This window comes from Atractosteus spatula, chromosome 10 (genome assembly GCF_055471065.1).
Source record: "Atractosteus spatula isolate fAtrSpa1 chromosome 10, fAtrSpa1.hap1, whole genome shotgun sequence".
Lineage (NCBI taxonomy): Eukaryota > Metazoa > Chordata > Actinopteri > Semionotiformes > Lepisosteidae > Atractosteus > Atractosteus spatula.
In genome coordinates this window covers 2875356-2897652 of record NC_142715.1, presented here as the reverse complement: position 1 = coordinate 2897652, position 22297 = coordinate 2875356, and the positions used below count along the sequence as shown (strand labels likewise).

Here is a 22297-nt window from a genome sequence, read left to right as displayed (position 1 = left end):
CTAATAAATGGTCATCTCTGGCGCCTTACTGTCTGGGAGATTCCATGGGAGAGTCTCATCCCAAGGCTTACAACCCCAAGTTCAGAAAGCATTGTTACTCATCCTCCACCTCAATCAGCCAATCAGGAACTGGTAGGGCAGGACAGACTGACGTGGTTCTCGAATGCCCACGGAACATTCAACCAATGAACAACCGTAGTTCCTCCAGATAAGACAGGCAGCACAGAGCCCAGAAAGGGCCCCCTCCAGGACATTCTCAGACTCAGCTCGGACAATGACGTGATGGCCAGTGTGTCTGAGTGCCAGGACTTTACTTAGTCGAGACCGGAGGCCGCCCGAGGTTAGCACAGCAGCAAGCCTCGTGAACCACCGGTACCCCACCACGAATGCTTGACTGATCAACAAGTGAACTACGGTCAGAACTGTTGACAGCTGAATCTCAGGATTCAGGACTAGTGCTACATTGGGAATGAACCTGACTTTTTCCCCTCTAAAGTGTGTGACTTGCTTGGACCTGCAGTCACTTTCCATTTGCACAATCTCTGCTAGCCGGGGCTAACTAGCCGGTCTTCAGAGAGCCCACTGCCAGTGCACCACAGCAGAAATCTCTCCCTCCTTCTTCCACACCTCACACCGAACCAGGACTGCCTGGCACTGGGCCAGAGGACGCCGATTGGACACAGCAACAGCCTGTTGCTGTTCCCTTGTGTCCGCAATAGATCTGAATCCACACAGATTGGATGAGTATTCTACATTCTGCATTATAGCTCGAGAATTCAATTGTTACTGTACCTCAACCCCAGTTGATATCAATTTATTTCCTAAGAGTGATGTACTTGCCTTTGAGTATGTAGTGTAGAAGTTGTAATCAAAGTTCATTTACGAAACGGTATAAATAAATGGTGTACTGAATGTATGTCCCTCTTGGTTTGTAACTCTTCATTATTGAATATATACCTTTTGTATTCTGCTAACCCTCACTATAAGATCTGTTCTGTTTATATGCACATTTTGTATATTAATAGATGTATTCTCGTGTGTTAGTATCAGTGTGTGTGCGATGCTAAGTTATTCCGCAAGGTTGGTTTTCTAATAGCCAGCAAAGAATCATTTTGTGACTTACTGCTACAATTAATAATTGTCCCAGTAAACCTACAAAACCCCTACACCCATATGTGATGGAAAATGCTAAACAGCGTATAAAATATTGAATATTAAAAAGGTTTCTCTTTGTGGTAGACCTCAAAAAAGGACAAGAAAGGAGAAGAAAACAAATAATTTGGGGGATCACAAGAGATTCAAGAAACACAACAGCCAACAGTATATGTTTGACCTGGTTTTTTTACCAACAAAGCTAAGGATATAATCTGGTAAAATCTCTTCATAATTGATAGATGTGGAAATAAGATTATTTCTTACTTTCTTACTAATTTCTTACGGTTGGTTGATGATTAATTGAATTTTAAGAAAGACAATTACACACATTTTGGCTTCAGCTGTTTTAATCCATTCTTTAACCAATAACAACATTAGTGTCTTAAGGTGCATGCAACCATTTCTCAAAAACTAAAAGAAGTCATATGAATCATATGAATTGAATTTTTTCTACTTTTATGATTACAAGGTTATGACCACAGGTATCAAGGGGTAAAGGGGTGTAACATTTAGGATGGATTTGGATGCAGGTGGGTTTCTGGTGAGAGACTTAGTAAGCGTGACAACAAGTTTGGTTCAAAAGTCATTTATTTTAAAAAAGTGAATAAGTGACTGCTATGTATACAGAACATAATAACACACAGGGAAAAGGAACTTGAGTGGGGCCAAAGGAACAAAAATAACAAACAAAAATGGAGCTGGCTAATAAAGTGAGGGGAAGCTGACCTAACTACCAAAACAAAACCCGAAATAGTCGGTCTTTGGAAGTCTTCTAACGCCTTAGCTTAACCTTCATTGACTACCCAAAACCATACAAGACAAAAGGGAAAAGGCACTCACCCATCCTAAACTTGTGTTTCCAATACAAAGATCAACTACATGTGCATGTACCTGAAAACCTTAACTAACCCTTACACAAAAGTTCACACAAATACACAAGTGAGCTATGAATACAAATAAGGGAAAACGAGAGTAGACACAAGGAAAAGGGTACAAAAAGGCACAGAGGTTCATATAACACGTTTGGGCAAGGTAATGGCAAAATAAAGGATAATGCAAACAAACGAAAGTACAAGGAGGAGACTAACACAAACCAACAAAGCCAAAGCTATACAAAAACACACACAAAGTTGAACAAACGAAAAAGAAGAGAGGCGAAGCCAAAGCAAAACGAAAGCGAAAGGAAGCTAAATCAAAGCCGAAGCTGAGACCAGTGGAACCGAAGTCGAGCGAAAGGCCCCTTTATTCTGAAAACCTCCAAGTGAAAAAAGTTGAGTTCTGATTGTTCAAGTAGCTGATTACGAATACAGCAAGGTGGATGAATTATTGAACCAATGGGGAGGGAGAACTCAGGAAGTGTGGAAGATAGCATCAAAACAAACATACACACACAGACCATACTGGGACGTAACAATGTCTGTGTCAATCTGTGTGTCTGTGAGCGTGAGTCTGTGTGTTGAGATAGGCTGCAGCTCTGGAATGGATGATGCGGAAAATGGATGGATTTATTTAATCTCCTCTCATCTGGGAGATGTTTCTGTGTCAGTGGGTGTAATAGTATCAGGAAATCTTATTCCTCCCTGCAGTCTCACTTTCTAACAATGTAAAATAAATGCATTATGACATAATCCATAAAAAAAAACATTTCTGGTAGTAGCTGATGTATTAATGCTGCACACTGGTATCTTTCCAGGGATGAATAGGATGTGCATATAAACTGGCCATCACATGAAACCTGTTGGTTACACCTTCGGCAGGCTGACAGGGTTAGCTTGTGAATGCCAGCAGAGCTAGAAGATGAGTGTTAGTTGTTGAGAAGCAGGATTATGAAGAGGTGTAGCTACTTTACACTCTGTTATGTTGAAAGGTTGTGTTAAATCCTGCTGGGCCTTAAAATGTCTTTTGTCTTGTGTTTTTGTGTGTGTGAATTCCCTGAGTCAGGGTAGTGTCAGCAGGGTCTTGTCACAGTAGGTGAGTGTATATACAGTGCCTTCAGAAAATATTAATCCCCTGGAATCTTTTCATTTTTTTTCCTGTTACACTTCCAAATTTTAACACATTGAAATAATTTTTGACACATTTATGAATCAAAAAATATTTTTTATTCAAGAACATTCATTTCTCCAGAATGAAAGACTTACATTTCTCATTTACAAAAGTATTCACCCCCCGAGTCAATACTTTGTACATAGTCCTTTAGTACCAATTACAGCCGTGAGTCTTCTTGGGTATGTCTGTATGAGCTTTGCACATTTAGATTTTGGAATTTTTGCCCATTCATCAATATAAATTTACTCCACCTCTGCCAAATTAGACGGAGAGCGTCAGTGGACAGCAGTTTTCAGGTCATACCATAGATTTTAATTGGATTCAAGTCTGGGCTCTGGCTCGGCCATTCCAGAATACTAACCTTCTTTTTTTCAAGCCATTCCTTGATAGTTTTTGCCGTGTGCTTTGGGTCATTGTTGTGCTGGAAAATGAATCTTTGCCCTAAATGAAGATCTCTGGCTGACTGAAACAGGTTCTCCTCAAGGATTTGCCTGTATTTGGCTCCATCCATGTTGCCCTTGATGGCAACAAGCTTTCCTGTTCCTCCTGCTGAAAAGCAACCCCAGAGCATGATGCTGCCACCACTATGGTTGACAGTAGGGATGGTGTTACCTGGGTGTTGGGCTGTATTTGGTTTGCACCAAACATAGTGCTTTGCTTTCAGGTCAAAGAGCTCAACTTTAGTCTCATCAGACCACAAGCTTTTCTTTTCACAAGGTTTCAGGTTTTGTCACAAGGCTTCTAGCAAACTCAAAGCATGACTTTGTAATATTGGCCTTTCTCAGAAGTTTCTCCCATTTCAGCCATCGAGTTCTGCAACTCTGTCAGTGTTGTAGCTGCTCTCTTGGTCACTTTTCTGACAATTGCCCTTCTTGTCCGGTTGCTCAATTTGGCAGGAGGGCCTGATCTTAGTAGTGTCTGGGTTGTCCCATGTTTTTTCCATTTTGTTACAATGGACTTTACAATGCTGCTAGGAAGGTTCAAAGCTTTGCCAAAATTTTTATAACTTTTTTCCTCCTAACATCTTCCATAGGCAGCTCCTTGGTCTTAATGACAGCAGGACTGATCTGATCTGCTGTTTTAGTTGTGAGACCTTACAGTCAGTGATCTGTATTGTGCAATCAAACAACTGAACACAGGTTGATTTGAAATTAACACAGGTGTATCTTGTTAACGTACTGAGTGTGATCTCTCAAGATAATTGAATACCTCAGGTTGTTAAAACAAAGGAGGTGAATACTTATCAATTAAGTAATTTTTATTTTTAATATAATTCTGAAGACATCTAAATACTTCATTTCATTTTAACATTATAGAGAATTACTTCTACGGGAGTGGGAAAAAAACATTTAAACATGACTTAATTTGACTTTGCAACACAGCAGAACAAGAAATAAACGGGGCATGAATACTTTCTGAAGGCACTGTTTATATTGCTGTCCTGTCTTGTTTAAAAAACATAGTTTCATTGAAAAAAAACAATTATTACTAATGGTGCCAAAATAGATTTTCTTATTAAAAGAGATTCATACAATATCTTATTCTTTATTATTTACCCTTTATAACATAAATATTTCTTGTATTTGATATATATCCTGTCTGGGGATAAATACACTTTAGATTGTGCAACAAAGACATTTATACACATTTCTTGCTTAACATGGTAAGTTAAAAGCTGAACGGTCTCTATGCTGTGTGAATGCGCTGGTGTTGTTTTAAGTAGTATAATTGAATAAAATTCTTCTCACACCGACTGCAGCTGAATGGTCTCTCTCCTGTGTGAAGTTGCTGGTAGGGTTTTGAAATGCTTGACTGACAGAAACCCTGTGTCTGTCTGTGCCGTAATGGCATTTTGTCCACTCCGTCTGAGCAAGGCCTTGAGTGATTCTTCCTCATCCCCTGATCGTGCTGGGGTCTCTTATTCTGCAAATGCTCCATGGAATGGTCTTGCTCTGTGTGCTGAAACTGAGATTTGTTTTCTCCACCGTATCCTTCAGTGTGCTGCTTAGCAGTGTGAATCATCTGGCTCCAGCTCTCTGAGACTAAAACCATCCAGTACATTCAGTTGTTCCTCTCTGTGCCGAAGAACAGACGTGTTCTCCAGTTCATTCAAACTTTCAGCACTTTTCTCAGTAACCAGATTATTAAACCTGTGTGTAAAGTCATCAGATACTAAGGAATCATATGACTGTTTTAGACTCTGCCATGACAGTCTCTCCACTTGAACAAAACAAGGCCTAATTTTTATCGAGCTGTTGTTTTTCCTCCCTGTCCTGACTCTTCTCTGTGTGCTGTGACTCAGTACTGTTCTCTTCACCAGGTACATCAGTCTGGTGCTCTGCAGGGTCAATCAACTGAGGCTCCATGTCCTGCTCTGTAAGATTAAACTCACCCAATTCTTCTTTGTGCTCTTGTACAGAGACACAGCCCAGTTCATTACAACCTTGTATAATATTGTTTGTGTCCAGCTTATTAATCTTCTCTGTAAAATCATCACAAACTAAATGCCCAGGTGTCTCACTCTCAGGCTCTGTCTTCATCATGGGCACAGAGTCCAGATCCTCCACACTCTGTCTGCTCTCTGTGTGGTGCTCATTGAGTTTCTCTTTCCCTTTTCCTGCATCAGACTGGAACCCCACTCCTCCTCGCTGTGCTGCTGTTCAAGAGGAGCCCTTTCCCCAGCATCAGGGAGAGCACTGGCCTCTGAGCCTGTAAACACAGGACAAGAAAACAAGACCTTTATAATAATAATACATTTTATTTTAGTAGCGCCTTTAAAAGTGGCTTCTCAAATCACTTTACAGAATGCCAAAAACACAATATAAGCACGATGAAAATACAGAGTTAGAGGAGACAGTAGATGGTGGTACTAAGTACAGTAGGAGCAGAGGGGTAAAGAACAGTTAAATAAAGGCTGTTCTAAAGAAGAAGGTTTTGAGTCTAGATTTGAAGGAGTTTAGAGAAGGTGACTCTCTGATATCCTTGGGGAGAGAGTTCAAGAGCTTGGAGCATTACAGGAGAAGGCTTTGTCACCCATAGAGTGTAGACAGACTGTGACTCAAAAAAGGAGACCAGAAGGGCAAAGATTGCAAGGTGGGGAGTAGGGCGATAACTCAGACAGGTACTGAGGTGCCAAGGGATGGAGAGCCTTATAGGTGAGCAGGAGGATTTTAAAGTTGACACAAAACTTGACAGGAAGCCAGTGCAAGGACTCCAGGATAGGAGTAACGTGAACACACTTGTACTACACCTGGTGTACACCTTTTTCAATGTGGATTTAGAAACCCCAAAGAGTAGAGCATTACAGTAGTCAATTCAGGAGAAGACAAAAGTTTTCAGCCACAGTTAGAGATAATGTAGGACGTAGCTGAGCAATATTTCTAAGTTGAATGAAAAGTGTTTTCACAACATGCTGCACATGTGGGTTGAATGTCAAATATCATCCCCAAGTCTTTTAATTTAGACTGAAGCTCAAGTACAGGACCATCTACAGATAGGGTTACAGCATTTGTTTTAGAAATTTGATGGGTGGTGCCAATAAGCAAGACTTCTGTCTTGTCACAGTTAAGATGAAGGAAATTTTGAGTCATCCAAGTTTTTCTGTTGGAGATGCAATTAGAATAGAGAGCCACATTAGTGTCAGGTCTGGTATGGATGTATATTTGAGTACCATCAGCATAGTAGTGATAGCTGAGGCCATGTAATCTTAAAAGCTTTGAACCACATACACACGTACTAGTACACATCCAATAAATTTGGGTTATATAAGCATAGCGGAATAAGTGGGTGTTCTGATTTTTCAGAAACCATGTAAAAAAGTAAGTCTACTGTAATAATATCACAAGTACATTACAATTACATTAACATGGCACTGAGAGATAGGGGTTAATTCAGACACATTGACTGGACACTACAGTACATTAACACTGCACTGAGAGAGGGGTTAATACAAACACTCTGACTGCACAGTACATTAACAATGCACAGACAGAGAGGGCTTTATACAGACACGGACAAACTGGAAATTACAGCATATTAACACTGGACTGACAGAGATGGGGAAAAACAGACACACTGACTGGACATAACAGTAGATTAACACTACACTGAGAGAGAGGGGTTTAGAGATACATATTGACTGGACACTATAGCACATTAACAATGCAATGAGAGAGGGGTTAATACAGACACACTGACTGACTGGACACTACAGTACATTAACACTGCACTGATAGAGGGGTTAGTACAGACCCACTGACTGGCTGGATACAACAGTACATAAACCCTGCACTGAGAGAGAAGGGGTAAATACAGACACACTGACTGTACACTATTGCACATTAACACTGCAATGAGAGAGAAAGGGGTTAATACAGACACACTGACTGGACAGTACAGCACATTAACACTGCACTGAGAGAGAGGGGTTAACACAGAAACACTGACTGACTGGGCACTACAGTATATTAATACTGCACTGAAAGAGGGGTTAATACAGACACACTTACCTGATTGATATTCCAGAGGAATTAATACAGACACAGACCCTGGAGGACTGTAATACTTAAACCGATTAAAATAATTTTTATATGCACAATCATTAGGAAATAAAAATCTAAACCAATACAATGTAAATACAATATTTTCCTAATGACGTCGGATTACACACTGATTCAGTGAAACAATTGTTGAATCTGAATGAGGTGTTGATAGCACCGTAACCGGACAAAACAGTTCAGTTTCCAGTAAAGAATCCCGCTGTTACATTATACAGATCTTTCACACTTCACTCTGCATCTCTCCACTATACTCTCACCTCTTTTAGCAAAGAGGAAAAAGAAAAGAAATTGGTTGGACTTTTTTTCTACAAGCACTTGGACCAATGAGGGCAAAGGGGCTTGAGCCACTGTAGCCACTCTGCTCTGCTCATCCCTGGTCCCAAAGAAAATGTTGAAATCGCAGGCAGAAGAGGAAAATGGCCCTCTAGTATGGGGAAAGATGATCATCTTGAGCGTGCCATCTCATATCTGATCCGGTGGCAGTGTCCTGACAAGATGGCTGAGTGGTTAAGTGATGATTGCTAATCCATTGTACTCTGCATGCATGGGTTAGAATCCCATCCTAGTTGAGTTCAGTACTTGCTATGTGTTCCAATTTAAAACTGTGTTTAATTTGTGTTTTTTCATTGTTGTTCCTGTACTAGAACAACAGCTGTGTCAGGGTGAACGGTTCCCTAACGATCCCGTCAGTGTGGCAGGGCTGCCCTCTGTTGGCTCTCCTCTACTCCTTGGTGGCCGAGCCCTTGGAACTGGTGATCTGCAGGAAAGAAGGGGGTGCATGGGGTCACCTTGCCTGGGGGCGCCACCAGCTCACTGATCTATCAGTATACCAACGACACCACACTGACGTTGACAGGGGTGGAGGAGATCCCGGCCATCTAGGAGGTGGTGCAGACCTACTGCGCTGCCTCGGGCACCAGAGTAAACCTGGAGAAGTCCGAGATCATGCCGGTGGGGAGGGCAGACCCTGCCCCGCTCCTTGTCTACCCCTTCAAGGTGGAGACTGATCACCTTAAGGTCCTTGGAGACTTTGCAGGTGGAGACGCAGGTCCGACCTCGAAGGGAAGGGTCCTGTTGGGTCAACACCCTGTGCCTGTCCCTCCTGTGGTACCCTCTATCTGTGATGCCTCATCCCGAGAGAATTGAGAGAGAGATTAAACAGCTGGTGGTGGGCTTCATGTGTGTGGGGGGCACCTCAGCGGGTAGCCTACGACACCCTTATTGGAGAAGTCTCCAGGGGCTGGGGCTGTCTGATGCTGGCCTGAAGCTGAAGAGCTTCCTTGACATGGATAATCATAGCGTCTGGAAGATCTGTATGGGGCGTCACCTCAAGACCTGCGGAGGCGTGGGGTGGAAGGCTCTCCTGTTGAGGGTGACTCCAGGGCTGGTGAAACATCTGCCCCACTTTTACAGGAAAGTCTTGCTGGCATGGGGGGGAGTTCATGTCTCAGCATGTCTCCTACATGCTGAAGACAAGGGCCCAGCTGCTGGAGCAGCCTCTGATCCTCACCCACCATGGTCAGGATTCGATGGAATAGACATTTCTATGAGGCTGGATTGTCTAAGTTCGGGGATCTTCTTTACGAAACAAAGGACGGCTTTCTGCTTGTTCAAGCTATTGTCGACACCGTGTGGGAGGTTGACGATGAGTCGTCTGGCAGTTAGATCCGCCAGGACTTTGAGCAGCTCAAGCTCAGCCTCCTGGACAGCTGGCTGGGGAAGCTGTGACTGGTGCATGAAACAGCAGGCCCAGCCTGGCCGGTGTTGACAGTGAAGTGGGGGGACCGTGGGGAGAGCCTCTTGGGGTGCCCCAATCAGAGTGTTCCACAGGCTGATTGTGGCAGAACAGTTCAGGGCGCCAGTCTCGGAGGTGGTTTGGGGAAAAAGCTTCCCCCACTTCGAGCCGGCATGGCTGTGGACACATCTGAGGCTGCCTTTCCTGCCCCGGAGCTGTGAGCAGCTGGACTATGTCATCCAACACAACTGCATTTTTACGAAAATGTATCTGTCCAGCCCTCCACAGCTGGACGGTGCTTCTGCTCTTTCCTGTTCCTAGATTCCCTGGACTTTCATTGTACTTCCGGTGTGTCTTGTGTCTGGGGCTTTATATTTCCGGGTCTCTCCTTCCTCCTTGCTCAGCATTGGGATCAGTTGTCGAGAGGCTCACCTCACCAGGTCTCCCCACATCCGCTACCTGAGAGCTTATGTCTCACTCCAACTCCTCCCATGATCTTGAGCCCGGACGGACCCTCTCATTTGCTCCGTTCCTACCACATAGGGTCCTACCGCCTCGCTGAGACAGCATCTCTACTGCATAAAGGTCCATAGAGTCAGACCATTTGTTTCTAATGTGTTTCTGGTGCATTCATGGCATCTTGTACCAAATGAACCTTTTGTTCCTTCTGTACACTCAGCTGATTGTTTGCAATTTGGCTGTGCAGAGAGACCAAGATGAGCTTTTTGTAGACTACAAAGCAGCTTAAAAGAGCAACAGAAAGATTGCAAACCACCGGGAGCCTCTTAGTGAGACCAGGATCTCCTAAAGAAGCCAGAATATCGACTCCAGCAACAGGCCTGGGCAGATTGTTCCACGCCACTCTTGGCATAAACAAGTCTCTCCTGTTCTCTGATTGAAATGCACTCCATTGCTGTTCATTCACATCACTTACATGGGGCCCCTGCACAGTTTTTCCTGCAAAGATAATTTCTTTGGAGAGTTTTTTTTCTGCTCAAGGTAATTTTTTATGTTTTTAAACATAAAAGTGTGCAGTTTTTGTAATCACTTCAAAAGAAAGGGACTGAAATGTTACGGTACAAATATTTTATTGGAAATGGATTATTAAAAAACTACTTCCTGTGTCTGCCATGTTTCTTGCTATCACTTCCTGTAGTTTTGTCTGGTTATAGGTGGGTACTGTTATGTAACATCTTCATACTATGTTCAATTTGGAATTAATTTGAGAATAATGTACAGTTTTTTAGGTTTTAAAGAGAAATAAATTTATAGCTGAAGGCAAATCAGAACATGTAGCTCGATGGCTATTCACTTCTCCTAACTAGGTGGTGCTAGGGGGTTCATATCATGTTACAGAATGTTTTTTTTATGCATAAAAAATAACACAAATTACAATACAAACAAGAGTACATATAACATTTAAAAAAAAAAGAACGTCAGGGGCACATATTACAAAATAAATTCAAATTATGAAAAACGTTTAAACAAATTAAATGAAAATAACGTCCGCACCGCTTTCATATTTTTACATTTTGAAATAGTCTGCAGATCCTCAGGATTCTTCCCAGACTACTTCATTTTATGTATATAATAACATGCCATTAAATTAAATTATTATTACATTTACAATAATACAAATTACATTTACAAATTTATTACAACAATATTTTAGTATTGTTAAAACTTAACATAACATATTTGTTATCAAAACAAATATCAGTATTGGTCTCTTTTTTAATATAAGTCTTAGAAAATAAAATAAAACTTAGTCCAGAAAGTTTTTAACCTGGGACATAACCAAAATAAATGCTGAATAGTTTCAGGGCTATTGTCACAAAAAACACATTTATCATCTATATTGTAACACAACAGGGGTTCAGGCAGGCACCCTCACCACATTAGGCCGGCCGCACACCATAAGGGGCTCAAACCCGGGATTCCCACGTCATTCAACAGGGACCCAGCCCGGTGAGCCAAAGAGAGATCTCTCTTTAGCTCACCGAGCTGGGTCCCTGTTGAGTGACGCGGGAGTCCCGAGTTCGAGCCCCTGACAGTGCGGGGCCGACCTAATGCAGCGAGGGCGCCTACCGGAACCCCCGTTGCGTTACAATATTGATTTTAAATCGCTGGATAACAAGAGTCTTAACTGGGTAAATTCGATGAATTATTGTGTATGAAACCTCCTTAACCTTATTAGTTATACAATATTTATTGGGCATCATCCAATTTTTTTTTCCAATCAACACATTTTGTGCTGTGGAGATTGCAGCTGTGGGAGAAGGAGTCGGGAGCAGGAGGAGATCAGGGACAGACAGATCATGTTGGACACGCTTTCCTGTGCACTGCAGAAATAAAAGAAGAAATGAACATGAGATTGGAGCTGTCAGGTTAGTGGGGTGATTTGTATGAAGTCAGAGTGTGAGTTTTAAATAGTGTCTTTAACTTCCTCACTGGTGAGAATATAGTGGAGTGGGAAAGACTTGTGTTATGTAGCAGCAGGATTATTTTACTAGAAACTGAACTGTTGTTGTCCGGTTATGATGCTGAAAACATAGGTAATACAGTAACAGGGCTGAAAACAGCACGTTTAGACTCAAAAATCTCATCATTGGATCACGATCATTATAAAAAAAATCGGTTAATTATTTTATTTGCATTTGTTAATTCAGATTGCCAACATATAATGTGAAACTTTATTCTGGAACAATACTTTTAGGTCTTTGGTATGTAATTAATCTAAAAATTATTGAAGACACAATAATTGTATAGTTCAGGTTGGTAGCTGCATCAGCATGCGTAGTCTGCAAAGGAACAAGTAATAGGTTTATTCCATGCCGAAAAGAGAAGAGAGAGAAAACATATTGTTTCAGCTGTGAAGCCTTTTTCAGGTGAAGGTGTGATCGTCGCGGTTCCATGCGGGGTCGTGCCCTTCGCTACCCATTCTGTCCCGCACACCTGGGGCGTGAACCCGGGTCTCTAGCTTAAAGCAACAGGGCTAAAGGAGACCTCCCTCAGCCCAGGCAGCTGAGGTCCCTGCTACGTGCAGTGAGGACGCTGACATCACCGTATCAGAACTAGCTCCGCTACAAAGGCACCCTAAGAAGGCTTCACAGCTGAAATGTTGTTTTCTCTCTCTTCTCTTTTCAGCATGGAATAAACCTATTACTTATTCCTTTGCACAATAATTGTATTACCAAATCAGTTTCTATAATTTAGCCTCATTACCGAAATTACTGTGCAGTATTTGTATAATAGTACTATACAGAAATTATATAAATAATACAAGATGCAGTACGTATATTTATGTTAGTTTAAAAATAACTCCCCAAAGCGTCCAGATTAGTATTTTAAATGTCAGTCTGTATTAACCTCTCTCTCTCTCTGAGTGCAATGTTAATGTTAGTGACGGGGACACTATACTGTAAACAGGTGCTGTCCTTCGGATGAGACATAAAACCAAGGTCCTGACTCTCTGTGGTTATTAAAAATCCCAGGGCATTTCTCAAAAAGAGCAGGGGTGTAACCCCGGTGTCCTGGCCAAATTTCCCATTGGCCCTTACCAATCATGGCTCCTAATAATCCCCCTCTATGAATTGGCTACATAATTCTGCTCTCCTCCCCACTGATAGCTGATGTGTGGTGAGCGTTCTGGCGCACTATGGCTGCCGTTGCATCATCCAGGTGGATGCTGCACATTGGTGGTGGTGGAGGGGAGTCCCCATTACCTGTAAAGTGCTTTGAGTGGAGTGTCCAGAAAAGCGCTATATAAGTGTCAGTGTATCTGTATTAACGCCTCTCTCTCTCAGTGCAGTGTTAATGTACTGTAGTGTCCAGAGTGTCTGTATCTTTGTTGTATATCTGTTTGGATCTTTGGTGTACATCTAGTTTTTAAATGAGCTTTAACAAGTTAATTTAAACACATTTGCTAGATAATATTTCTTTATCTCAAATTTAAAATTTTTAGCTTGTTTTTGTGTGGATGTTATTTACTTTTGAACACTATTCTAAGCTTCTGTTAAAGGTCTTGTTCTCTTGTCCTGTGTTTTCAGACTCAGAGGCCAGTGCTCTCCATAATGCTGGGGAAAGCAGCACAATGAGGAGGAGTGGGGCTCCAGTCTGATGCAGGAGACAGAGCTCACTGTTGCAGAAGGGAAAGAGTGAGCAGCACACAGAGAGCAGACAGTGTCGAGGATCTGGACTCCATGATGAAGACAGAGCCTGAGAGTGATTCAACTAGACTCTTAGTTTCTGATGATTTTACAGAGATGATTAGTAATTTGGACACTAACAATATTATAGAAGCGTATAACGTACTGGGCTGTGTATCTGTACAAGAGCACAGTAAAGAACTGGAAGTGTTTAATCTTACAGAGCAGGACACGGAGCCCCAGTTGATTGACCCTGCAGAGCAGCAGACTGATGTACCTTGTGAAGAGAACAGTACTGAGTCACAGCACCAAGAGGAGAGTCAGGTCAGGGAGAAACAACAGCAGCTCCTTCAGCGCATGATGATAATTGGGCCTTGTTCTGTTCAAGTGGTGAGACTGTCATTGCAGAGTTGTTTCAAACAGTCATATGTTCCCTTAGTATCTGATGACCTTACACACAGGTTTAATAATCAGGTTACTAAGGAAATTGTTGAACTTTTTAATGAACTTCCAGATGTTCAGGAAGAATCACTTGAGCCCTTGGTCAGAGGAAGGGGACAAACTGTCATTACAAGATGGACAAGAGCAACATTTTTGTCGGTCTAGAACTTCAAAACCCTTCCAGAACCTTCACACAGGAGAGAGACTGTTCCCTTGCAGGGAGTGTGGGAAGGTTTTTAAAAACACAAGCAACTTAAAAACCCACTGGCGCATTCACACAGGAGAGAGACCTTTCTGCTGCAGTCAGTGTGGGGTCAGTCAGTTTTAGTCAGTCAAGTACCTTAAGAGCTCACCAGCGCATTCACACAGGAGAAAGACCCTACATTTGTAGCCAGTGTTGGAAGTGCTTTCGTTTCTAAAATGTCTTAAGAATCCATCAGCTCCTTCACACAGGAGAAAAAACATTATTTTACAGTAAGGGTAGAGAAAAAATTAGGCAGTCAAGTGAATGAAAAACACACCTGTGTTCTCACATAGGAGACCGTTCATGAAGTCATTGTGGGAGGAATTTTTAGGAGACAAACATCTAAAAAAACACCTGCGCAGTCATACAGAAGAGTTGCTGTTTAACAATAGTAACTGTGTGAAAGCATTCAACTTCAATGTGTGGAGAGTTTTTTATAGAAAGCATCAGATTATTTTTCTTGATATTGCATTTATACTTTTTATTACTCTTTCCTATACATTAACTGTAGAAGACCTTCCCAATTTTTCCAAAATACCACAATTTGTAGGCATGAAACTAAAGCATGTTATATCAGAAATTATTTTACCTTCATTTACACATTGTAACATTCAACCTCTAAGTAAGTAACAAATGCTCAAACATTCCGAACAGTAATTATACATCCTCTTAATAACTTTGGAAAATCATGTTAGAAACACTCTAATCTCTGTCTGTAAAATATTCTTGTAAGTCTGGGATTTTAAATAAGTCTACTGTAGCTGAATATATTTCATGTAAAAGCAGAAATGTTACACATCCTTAATCTGTTTAATGACCTCTCTGCTAGATAAGGCATCTCAGTGTAAAGTATTGAGGAAGGTAATGTTACAGCTAAATAAGGGGATGGTATAAAGAATCTCCAGGTTAAAGATGGTCTCTCCTGTTGTACTTTGTATTGCTTAGTTTGTATTATGTCATTATTGGTAAATAGTTCAAGTAGGTAGCTGTGTCAGCATGCGTAGGCTGCAAAGAACAAGTAATAGGTTAATTCCATGCTAGAAAGAGAAGCTAAGAAACACAGCATTTTGGCTGAGGAGCTTTCTTTGGATGTGATAAAAGTAAATAGTTAGCTAAAGTAAGCCCAAAGAAGGCTCCACAACTGAAACATTGTGTTTCCTTTCTTCTCTTTTTAGCGTGCAATAAACCCTTTACTTGTTCCATTATTGGTGAATATTAATTTAACCCTACTTTCTTTAATTTATTACCTCTTCACCAGAGCTGCGCCAGGGAACAAAGTGCATTTAATTATATCAGCTTAATCCCTTCTCTGTAATTGTTTTAGAAGTGTGATTCTCTGGTTTAAACTGTCCCTAATACTTTACTGATCCTATGAGGGACATTGCAGTGCAACAGCAGCTTAACACAGTCAACACAGCACAGTGTAACGTATGATACAATAATAATACAATACAATCAGTACAGTCAGTGAGATGTGCACTAAGAAGAGTTATTCACAGTCCAGAACATACCAGAACAGTACACAAAAGTTGTATTGCACAATATAAATCTAAATGTATTGCACAAGTCCCTGGCATATATTGCACAAAAAATGGTTGTAAACGGGAAAGCCAGATGTAGGACGGAGTTTACTGTTTAGTGCAAAAAACATGTCAATGTCAGTGCTGCCACTGCCCAGACACACAGTGGATGTGTTGTACAGTTTGATGGCAGAAGGCAAGAAAGAGCTCCTGTAGCACTCCCTGTCACACCGTGGATGGATCAGCCTGTTGCTGAACGTGCTTTTCATTTTCACACGCATGTCATAGAGGGGATGGGAGACGTTGTCCGTGATGGCCTGTGTGAAGAGTAGTTACAGAGGTGGATTTTAGTTCAGTGCAACAGTAGTTTTTTACCTTATACATACGTATAGCAAAGGAGATGACCTAGAACTGCTAGAAGTAATAGATATGTTAATTAAAGAGTGACTTTAGGCAATTGCATAGTAGTTTGAAAAGGCAAAAAATAAAATAAAATGGATAATAAAAGCTAAACTGAAATGAAGCACTTTTGTCAGGAGCTAGGGTGGTCAGCTGGTCTTTTAATTTTGGGGAGACAGAAGTTAAGACTGGAAGGCCAGAGGAGTGTCTGGTAGCCTGAGTGCAGGTAGAGAAGTCACTGTCCTCTGAACCTGGAGTATAGGATGTTAGTGAAAGGATAGAGGTGTGTGAGCCTCAACTCCAGTATTCCTCAGAATTCAAGGACAGTGGCTCCAGTATTTCCCTGAATCCTTGGACATTGGCTCCAGTATTCCTCAGAATTCCCAGACATCAATTCCAGTATTCCCCTGAATCCCCAGTCATCAGCTCCTGTATTCCTTCAAATCGCCAGACATCAGCTCTAGTATTCCTCCGAATCCTGGCAGGAAGTTGTGAATTCAGCAGCTCCAGAGCTCATCTGTGTTCATACTGCAGTGCCGGCAGGAGTGGACTCTGATTGGGGTCGTACCAGCATCACTCCCAGTAGCCCAGCAGTGCTGGAGAAACCCAGGCCTGCTCTGGTGCTGGACAGACCTGACCGTCCTGCCTGGTGTTGCCCTTCTTGAGTGAGCAGTTTGTGCACCCTAGCTGAGAACAACCAGTGACTGGTTTGATGAAAGGAACTGGACCTGATAACTGATCTGTTTCTGCTTAACAGTGATCTTACTGATTTCCCTATGTGGGTTCAGTTTGTATTTTTGTGATATGTTAATATTTTTTGATAATGTCAAATAATAATAATTTGTGTTGTTCATACTGTGTCAGAGTGTTTGATTACTTCCTGTTATTCTTACATTTTTTAACAGGAAATATTTATTGTGCATCACAGCTCTTATAGCAGTGAAAACACCAGCACCTTCTCTAAATTTCTTTCTGTGGTATTTAAAATGAAAAAGAATACTTTATGCAAACTAATTCAACTGATCTCTTCTAAACACTATAGCCCGAAGAACTGCCAAAGCACAATGTATCAATTTGGGTGACACTAGGGGAAAAGGAGCACAACATTGAAAACAACAAGGTTTATTTTCAACATCAGAAATATGCTTGAAAATATTTGACAACAAAGAAACCTTAAATGCGTGGAAACCAAGTTTTTTCCTACTATTCCTATTTTCCTACAAAGTGAAGCATAGAACAGTAGAACAGAAGGTTAGTGTAACTCGATACTGCATCACAGAGGCCGGTCTCTTCCCTCTCATTATGCAGGCTGACTTGTTCACGATGAACTGTCCTCCAGCGACAGTCAGCTGAAATCACCGACTCAGTCAGACATGATGTTAATGCTCTGACGACACCTTGGTTGATTTGGTTACTGTCCTATTAAACAGGAAATCCTGAGTTCAAATCCCAGCAGTGCCTTTCTTCCTGTCTTGTCTTACAGAATGCATTGCTATGGATGATCACGATTCATTCATTTCCTTTCTAGAACAACTTGCTTTTCAAGAAATTCATATAGCTTATAAAAGATAAAATACAAATCTTACCTATCGGGGGTGAGTTTCCGAAAACGATGAATCTTAGACACTAACGAGCAACTTAACGATGTACGTACGTAACGTACGAGCTACTTCTTCGTGGGTTTCCCAAAACCCCTCTTAATCGATCATTTAACGAGCGAGTATAAAGTACTTCTTTGTTAACCCCTCCCCTGAAGTCGCTTAGCAAAAAGCATCACAAGTCGATTGAAAAACAATCGATTGACAATACTTTCATTGTATCGTAACGCAACGGGGGCTCAGGCGGGCGCCCTTGCCGCATCAGGTCGGCCCCACACTGTCGGGGGCTCGAACCCGGGACTTCCGCGTCTCTCGGCAGCGACCTAGCCCCGTGAGCTAAAGAGAGATCTTTCTACAGCCCAGTAGCTGTAGTCCTGCTATCACAGGGAAGGGCGGTGACGTCACCTGCTCTGGTACGCCGGCTCTTACACAGTACCTGTCGGCCGTAAGCGTTACAATATGGTGTCGGTTTTGGTCCTTCAGTGGGATGAAATAAAGTTGTGAAAAGGAATACGAAGCAAACATGACATCATAATTTAACAACCATTTAAGCGAAAGCGTATAGATAGGCACAAAATGGGACCCTTATTGTTTCTAAGAGAAAAGAAAGTAAATGACCGTAAAAGAAAATCAACTTTAACTGCGTGGAGAGTGTATGCGTCCTGCACAACGTCTTTGATTTAAAGCCATGTTTTTTGGTGGGCTGCCATTGTTAAGAATCACAGTGTTTCATGAGAAAAAAATGTTGTTATTTTTTAACATAAAACGGTATTCGAACTTTAAATATTGTATCGACAGCGGGTTTCGGTACGGAATGGAGCAGGCGTGGGACTCGGGGAATGGGGCTGAACAACGCATTTATTAACTCGAATCGGGAAAGGTACACACACAGGGACAGGGGTTACAGCGCCGCACCTACACTAACATACACACACACGAAGGGAAGAGACTGTATCCCAGACTCCGTCCCACTATATAGTCCGGTAGTCCCCAGGTGCTGTTCTCAGCCCGCCCTGCGTGGCGCTACATTGTAATGCATGTTACATGTTTCACGTTCTTTATGGAATTTAAATACAATTTAAACCCCACCCCAAAAGTACTAAAAGAGGGAGTATTAGTGTAGCGTTTGCAGGTTCTTTTCAGAACAAGGACGAGTGGAAACACAATTAACAAACAAGCATTAGCTTTATTCATTTTCAACCACACCAAACCAAACACAGGATCTACACACACACATGAGGAGACTGACGGAACACGTACACATATTTAGGGTGGTAATTACCTAACAACACACTACACTTTTACAGGACTACACAGGGCACTAGAATTACTAGGACATTATTTACACAGGTAGGGTCAGCCGCTGGTCATCGTGCTGACCCTCAGACTCTCCCCGGCTACCACTCCCAGCATGCCCAGCGGTACTACGAGCGCCTAGGGGCGCTTCCTCCTCACCACCAGGCGAGGGCGTTACACTGCCCCCACCTGAAGCGTCTGGCGTCTCGCCGACGTCGAACACCCCCCTCAGGCTGTACTCGTATTCGGCCAACTGCTGCGGAACCCTGCGTGAGCGGCCGCTGCGCCGCGGTGACGGCTGGCGACCCACGGACGCCCCACTATCGGCCGGCTCCAGCCCCGGCTGCTCCTCTAGAGCCTCCCCACACGGCTCCTCCTCCCGGGCCCGGTAGGGGGCCAGGCAGTCTCGGTGCAGGACCACCACTCTCCCCCGTGTTCGCAACCGGACACGGTAGCAGACCTCGCCCACCACCCCGAGTACCTCAGCGGGCCCCTCCCACGACGGCGCCAGCTTAGGGCTGAGGCCTTTGCGGCGGCGCGGGTAGTACACCCAAACCGAGTCCCCGGGCTGGAAGGCAGGCCCCCTGCAGCGCAGGTCGTAGTACCGCTTCTGCCGGACCCCCGCTTGTGTCAGGTGGGTCCGTGCAAAGCTGTGCACCCGCTGCATCCGCTGCCGCAGGTCCCACTCGTAGTCCGGTCCAGCCGGCGGTGCCGACCCGTCTCCGGGCGGCGGGCCGAAGACCAGGTCCACCGGTGTTCGCATTTCCCGGCCCAGCATGAGCGAGGCCGGGGTGCACCCGGTGGATTCCTGGACCGCGGTCCTGTACGCCCAGAGCGCAAGGGGGAGGTGGCGGTCCCAGTCCCGTTGGTGCCGGGACACCAGGGTGGCCAGCTGGGTGGCGAGCATCCGATTAAACCGCTCCACCAACCCGTCGCTCTGGGGATACAGCGGTGTGGTCCGCGTCTTAGTGATCCCCAGGCACTGGCACACTCTGGCGAAGACCTGGGACTCGAAGTTACGCCCCTGGTCACTGTGTAACTCCTCCGGCACCCCCAGCCTGGCAAACATCCCCTCCAGCAGTGCATCGGCCACCGTGGGGGCACTCTGGTCCGGGAGGGCGTAGGCCTCCGGCCACTTCGTAAAATAATCCATGGCCACCAAGACGTAGCGGTTCCCGGCCTCGGTGCGCGGAAACGGGCCCAAAACGTCCACCCCCACCCGCTCCATAGGAGCCCCCACCTGGTGTTGTTGGAGGGGGGCCCGGGAGCGCTCGGGGGGACCCTTCTGCGCCACGCACACCGCACACATTCGGCAGTACCGCTCCACGTCCCGGTGGCAAAGACCCCAATAAAAATGGCCTCGGAGACGCTGCAGGGTTTTTTTACCGCCGAAGTGCCCCACGCCCGGCTGGCCGTGCACCGCTCGGAGCACCGCCCCGCGGAGCGACCGAGGCACCACCAGCTGCCACCGTACCTCGCCACTGGAGGGTACCCGCCACCCCCGGTGCAGCACCCCGTCCTTTACCTCCAAGGCCTCCCACAGGGCGCAGAGGGCCTTGACGGACTTTGGGTGCAGGGCGAGCTCCTCTCGCGTAGGCCGCACTCCTGCTGCCCTCCAGCGGAGCACCAGCCCCACGTCAGGATCAGCTGCCTGACGCTGCGCCAGGTCTGGCAGGCTCACCCCCAGCGGCCCCTCCCGGGCCGTGGCCGCGGTGCTCACCCCCGCCACGGTGCGGACAGCCTCCTCACGCTGCTCCCGCCGGGCGCAGTGGTGGCAGTCCGCGGCCTCGCAGGGGCGCCGCGAGAGAGCATCAGCATTGAGATGGCGAGACCCCGCACAGTGCACGACAGTGAAGTCGTACTCCTGCAGGATCTCTATCCATCGCGCCATCTGCCCCTCCGGCTCCTTAAAGTGGAGCAGCCAGGTGAGGGACGCATGGTCGGTCCTCAGCCGGAATCGGGTCCCGAACAGGTACGGCCTGAAGTGGTGGACCGCCGCCATCACCGCCAGCAGCTCGCGACGGGTCACGCAGTAGTTCCGCTCAGGCCTAGTCAAAGCCCGACTATAGTATGCCACTACGCGCTCCCCATCTGGCCCCTCCTGCGCCAACACCGCGCCCACCCCCGAGTCACTCGCGTCGGTATCGAGAACATACGGCAACCGCGGGTCGGGGTAGGCCAGCACGGGGGCCCCCACCAGAGCTTCACGCAACCGGCCGAAGGCAGTCTCACAGCCCGAGTCCCAGTCAAAACGGCGGCCCTTGTCGGTGAGGCGGTGCAGCGGGGCAGCGATGCTGGCAAAGTCCCGGACGAACCTCCGGTAGTACGAGGCCAACCCCAGAAAGCTGCGCAGCTCCGCGACGGTGCGTGGAGTCGGCCAGCCCCTCACTGCGGCAACCTTACCTGGGTCCGTAGCCACCCCTCGCGGTCCAACAACATGTCCCAGGAAGGTCACCTCCCGCCGCAGGAGCTCGCACTTGCGGGGGTTGAGCCTCAGGCCAGCACGGCGGATGCAGGCCAGCACCGCCTGGAGGTTTGTCAAGGCCTGGTCGAAGCCCCGGGCATGAACCAGCAGATCGTCCAGGTACAGCACACACTGGTTCCGCGGGACAGATGCCAGCACCCTCTCCATCAGCCTCTCGAACGTCGCCGGGGCATTGCACAGGCGAAAAGGCATGAAAAGGCCGATAGAAAAGGCCGTCTTCGGGCGAGCATCGGGAGCAAGCGGTACCAGCCAGTAGCCACAGCGGAGGTCCAGGGAGCTGAACCAGGTCGACCCGGTGATGTAGTCTAGGGCGTCATCTATCCTCGGCAGGGGGTAGAAATCTTTCCAGGTGACCTCGTTCAGCTTGCGGTAGTTGACGCAGAACCTCCACGAGCCGTCTTTTTTTTTGACCAGTATAGCTGGCGCCGACCACAGGCTCGCGGAGGGCTCAATCACCCCCGCTGCGGCCATCTCCCGGATCTTTTCCTCGGCGGCGGTCCGCTTGGCGTGAATCATGCGTCCCGGTGGGATGCGGATGGGCCGAGCGTCGCCGGTGTTGATCTCATGTTGGACCAGGGCAGTGCGGGTGCAGTCCTCATCTCTCGCCGCAAAGAGATCCCTGTTCTGGGCGAGTAGCTCCTGGAGCCGCTGCCGCTGGTCCTGATCGA

The 22297-nt window shown here is 45.3% G+C and overlaps 1 protein-coding gene across 1 annotated transcript; it reads left to right on the top strand.

Annotated features, from left to right (window-relative positions):
- The first annotated feature begins 20498 nt into the window (after positions 1 to 20498).
- Positions 20499 to 21885, top strand: LOC148824504 (uncharacterized). The gene is made up of 2 exons (XM_088926157.1): positions 20499 to 21301; positions 21810 to 21885. Exons 1-2 carry the CDS (start codon positions 20499 to 20501, stop codon positions 21883 to 21885), a joined length of 879 nt encoding a protein of 292 aa, XP_088782283.1.
- The last annotated feature ends 412 nt before the right edge of the window (positions 21886 to 22297 follow it).

Coding starts and splice junctions, on each gene's coding strand:
- LOC148824504 (XM_088926157.1), top strand. CDS start 20,499: ATGGCCTCGGAGACGCTGCAGGGTTTTTTTACCGCCGAAGTGCCCCAC. Junction 21,302..21,809: donor GTCGGTATCGAGAACATACG/GCAACCGCGGGT, acceptor GGCATTGCACAG/GCGAAAAGGCATGAAAAGGC.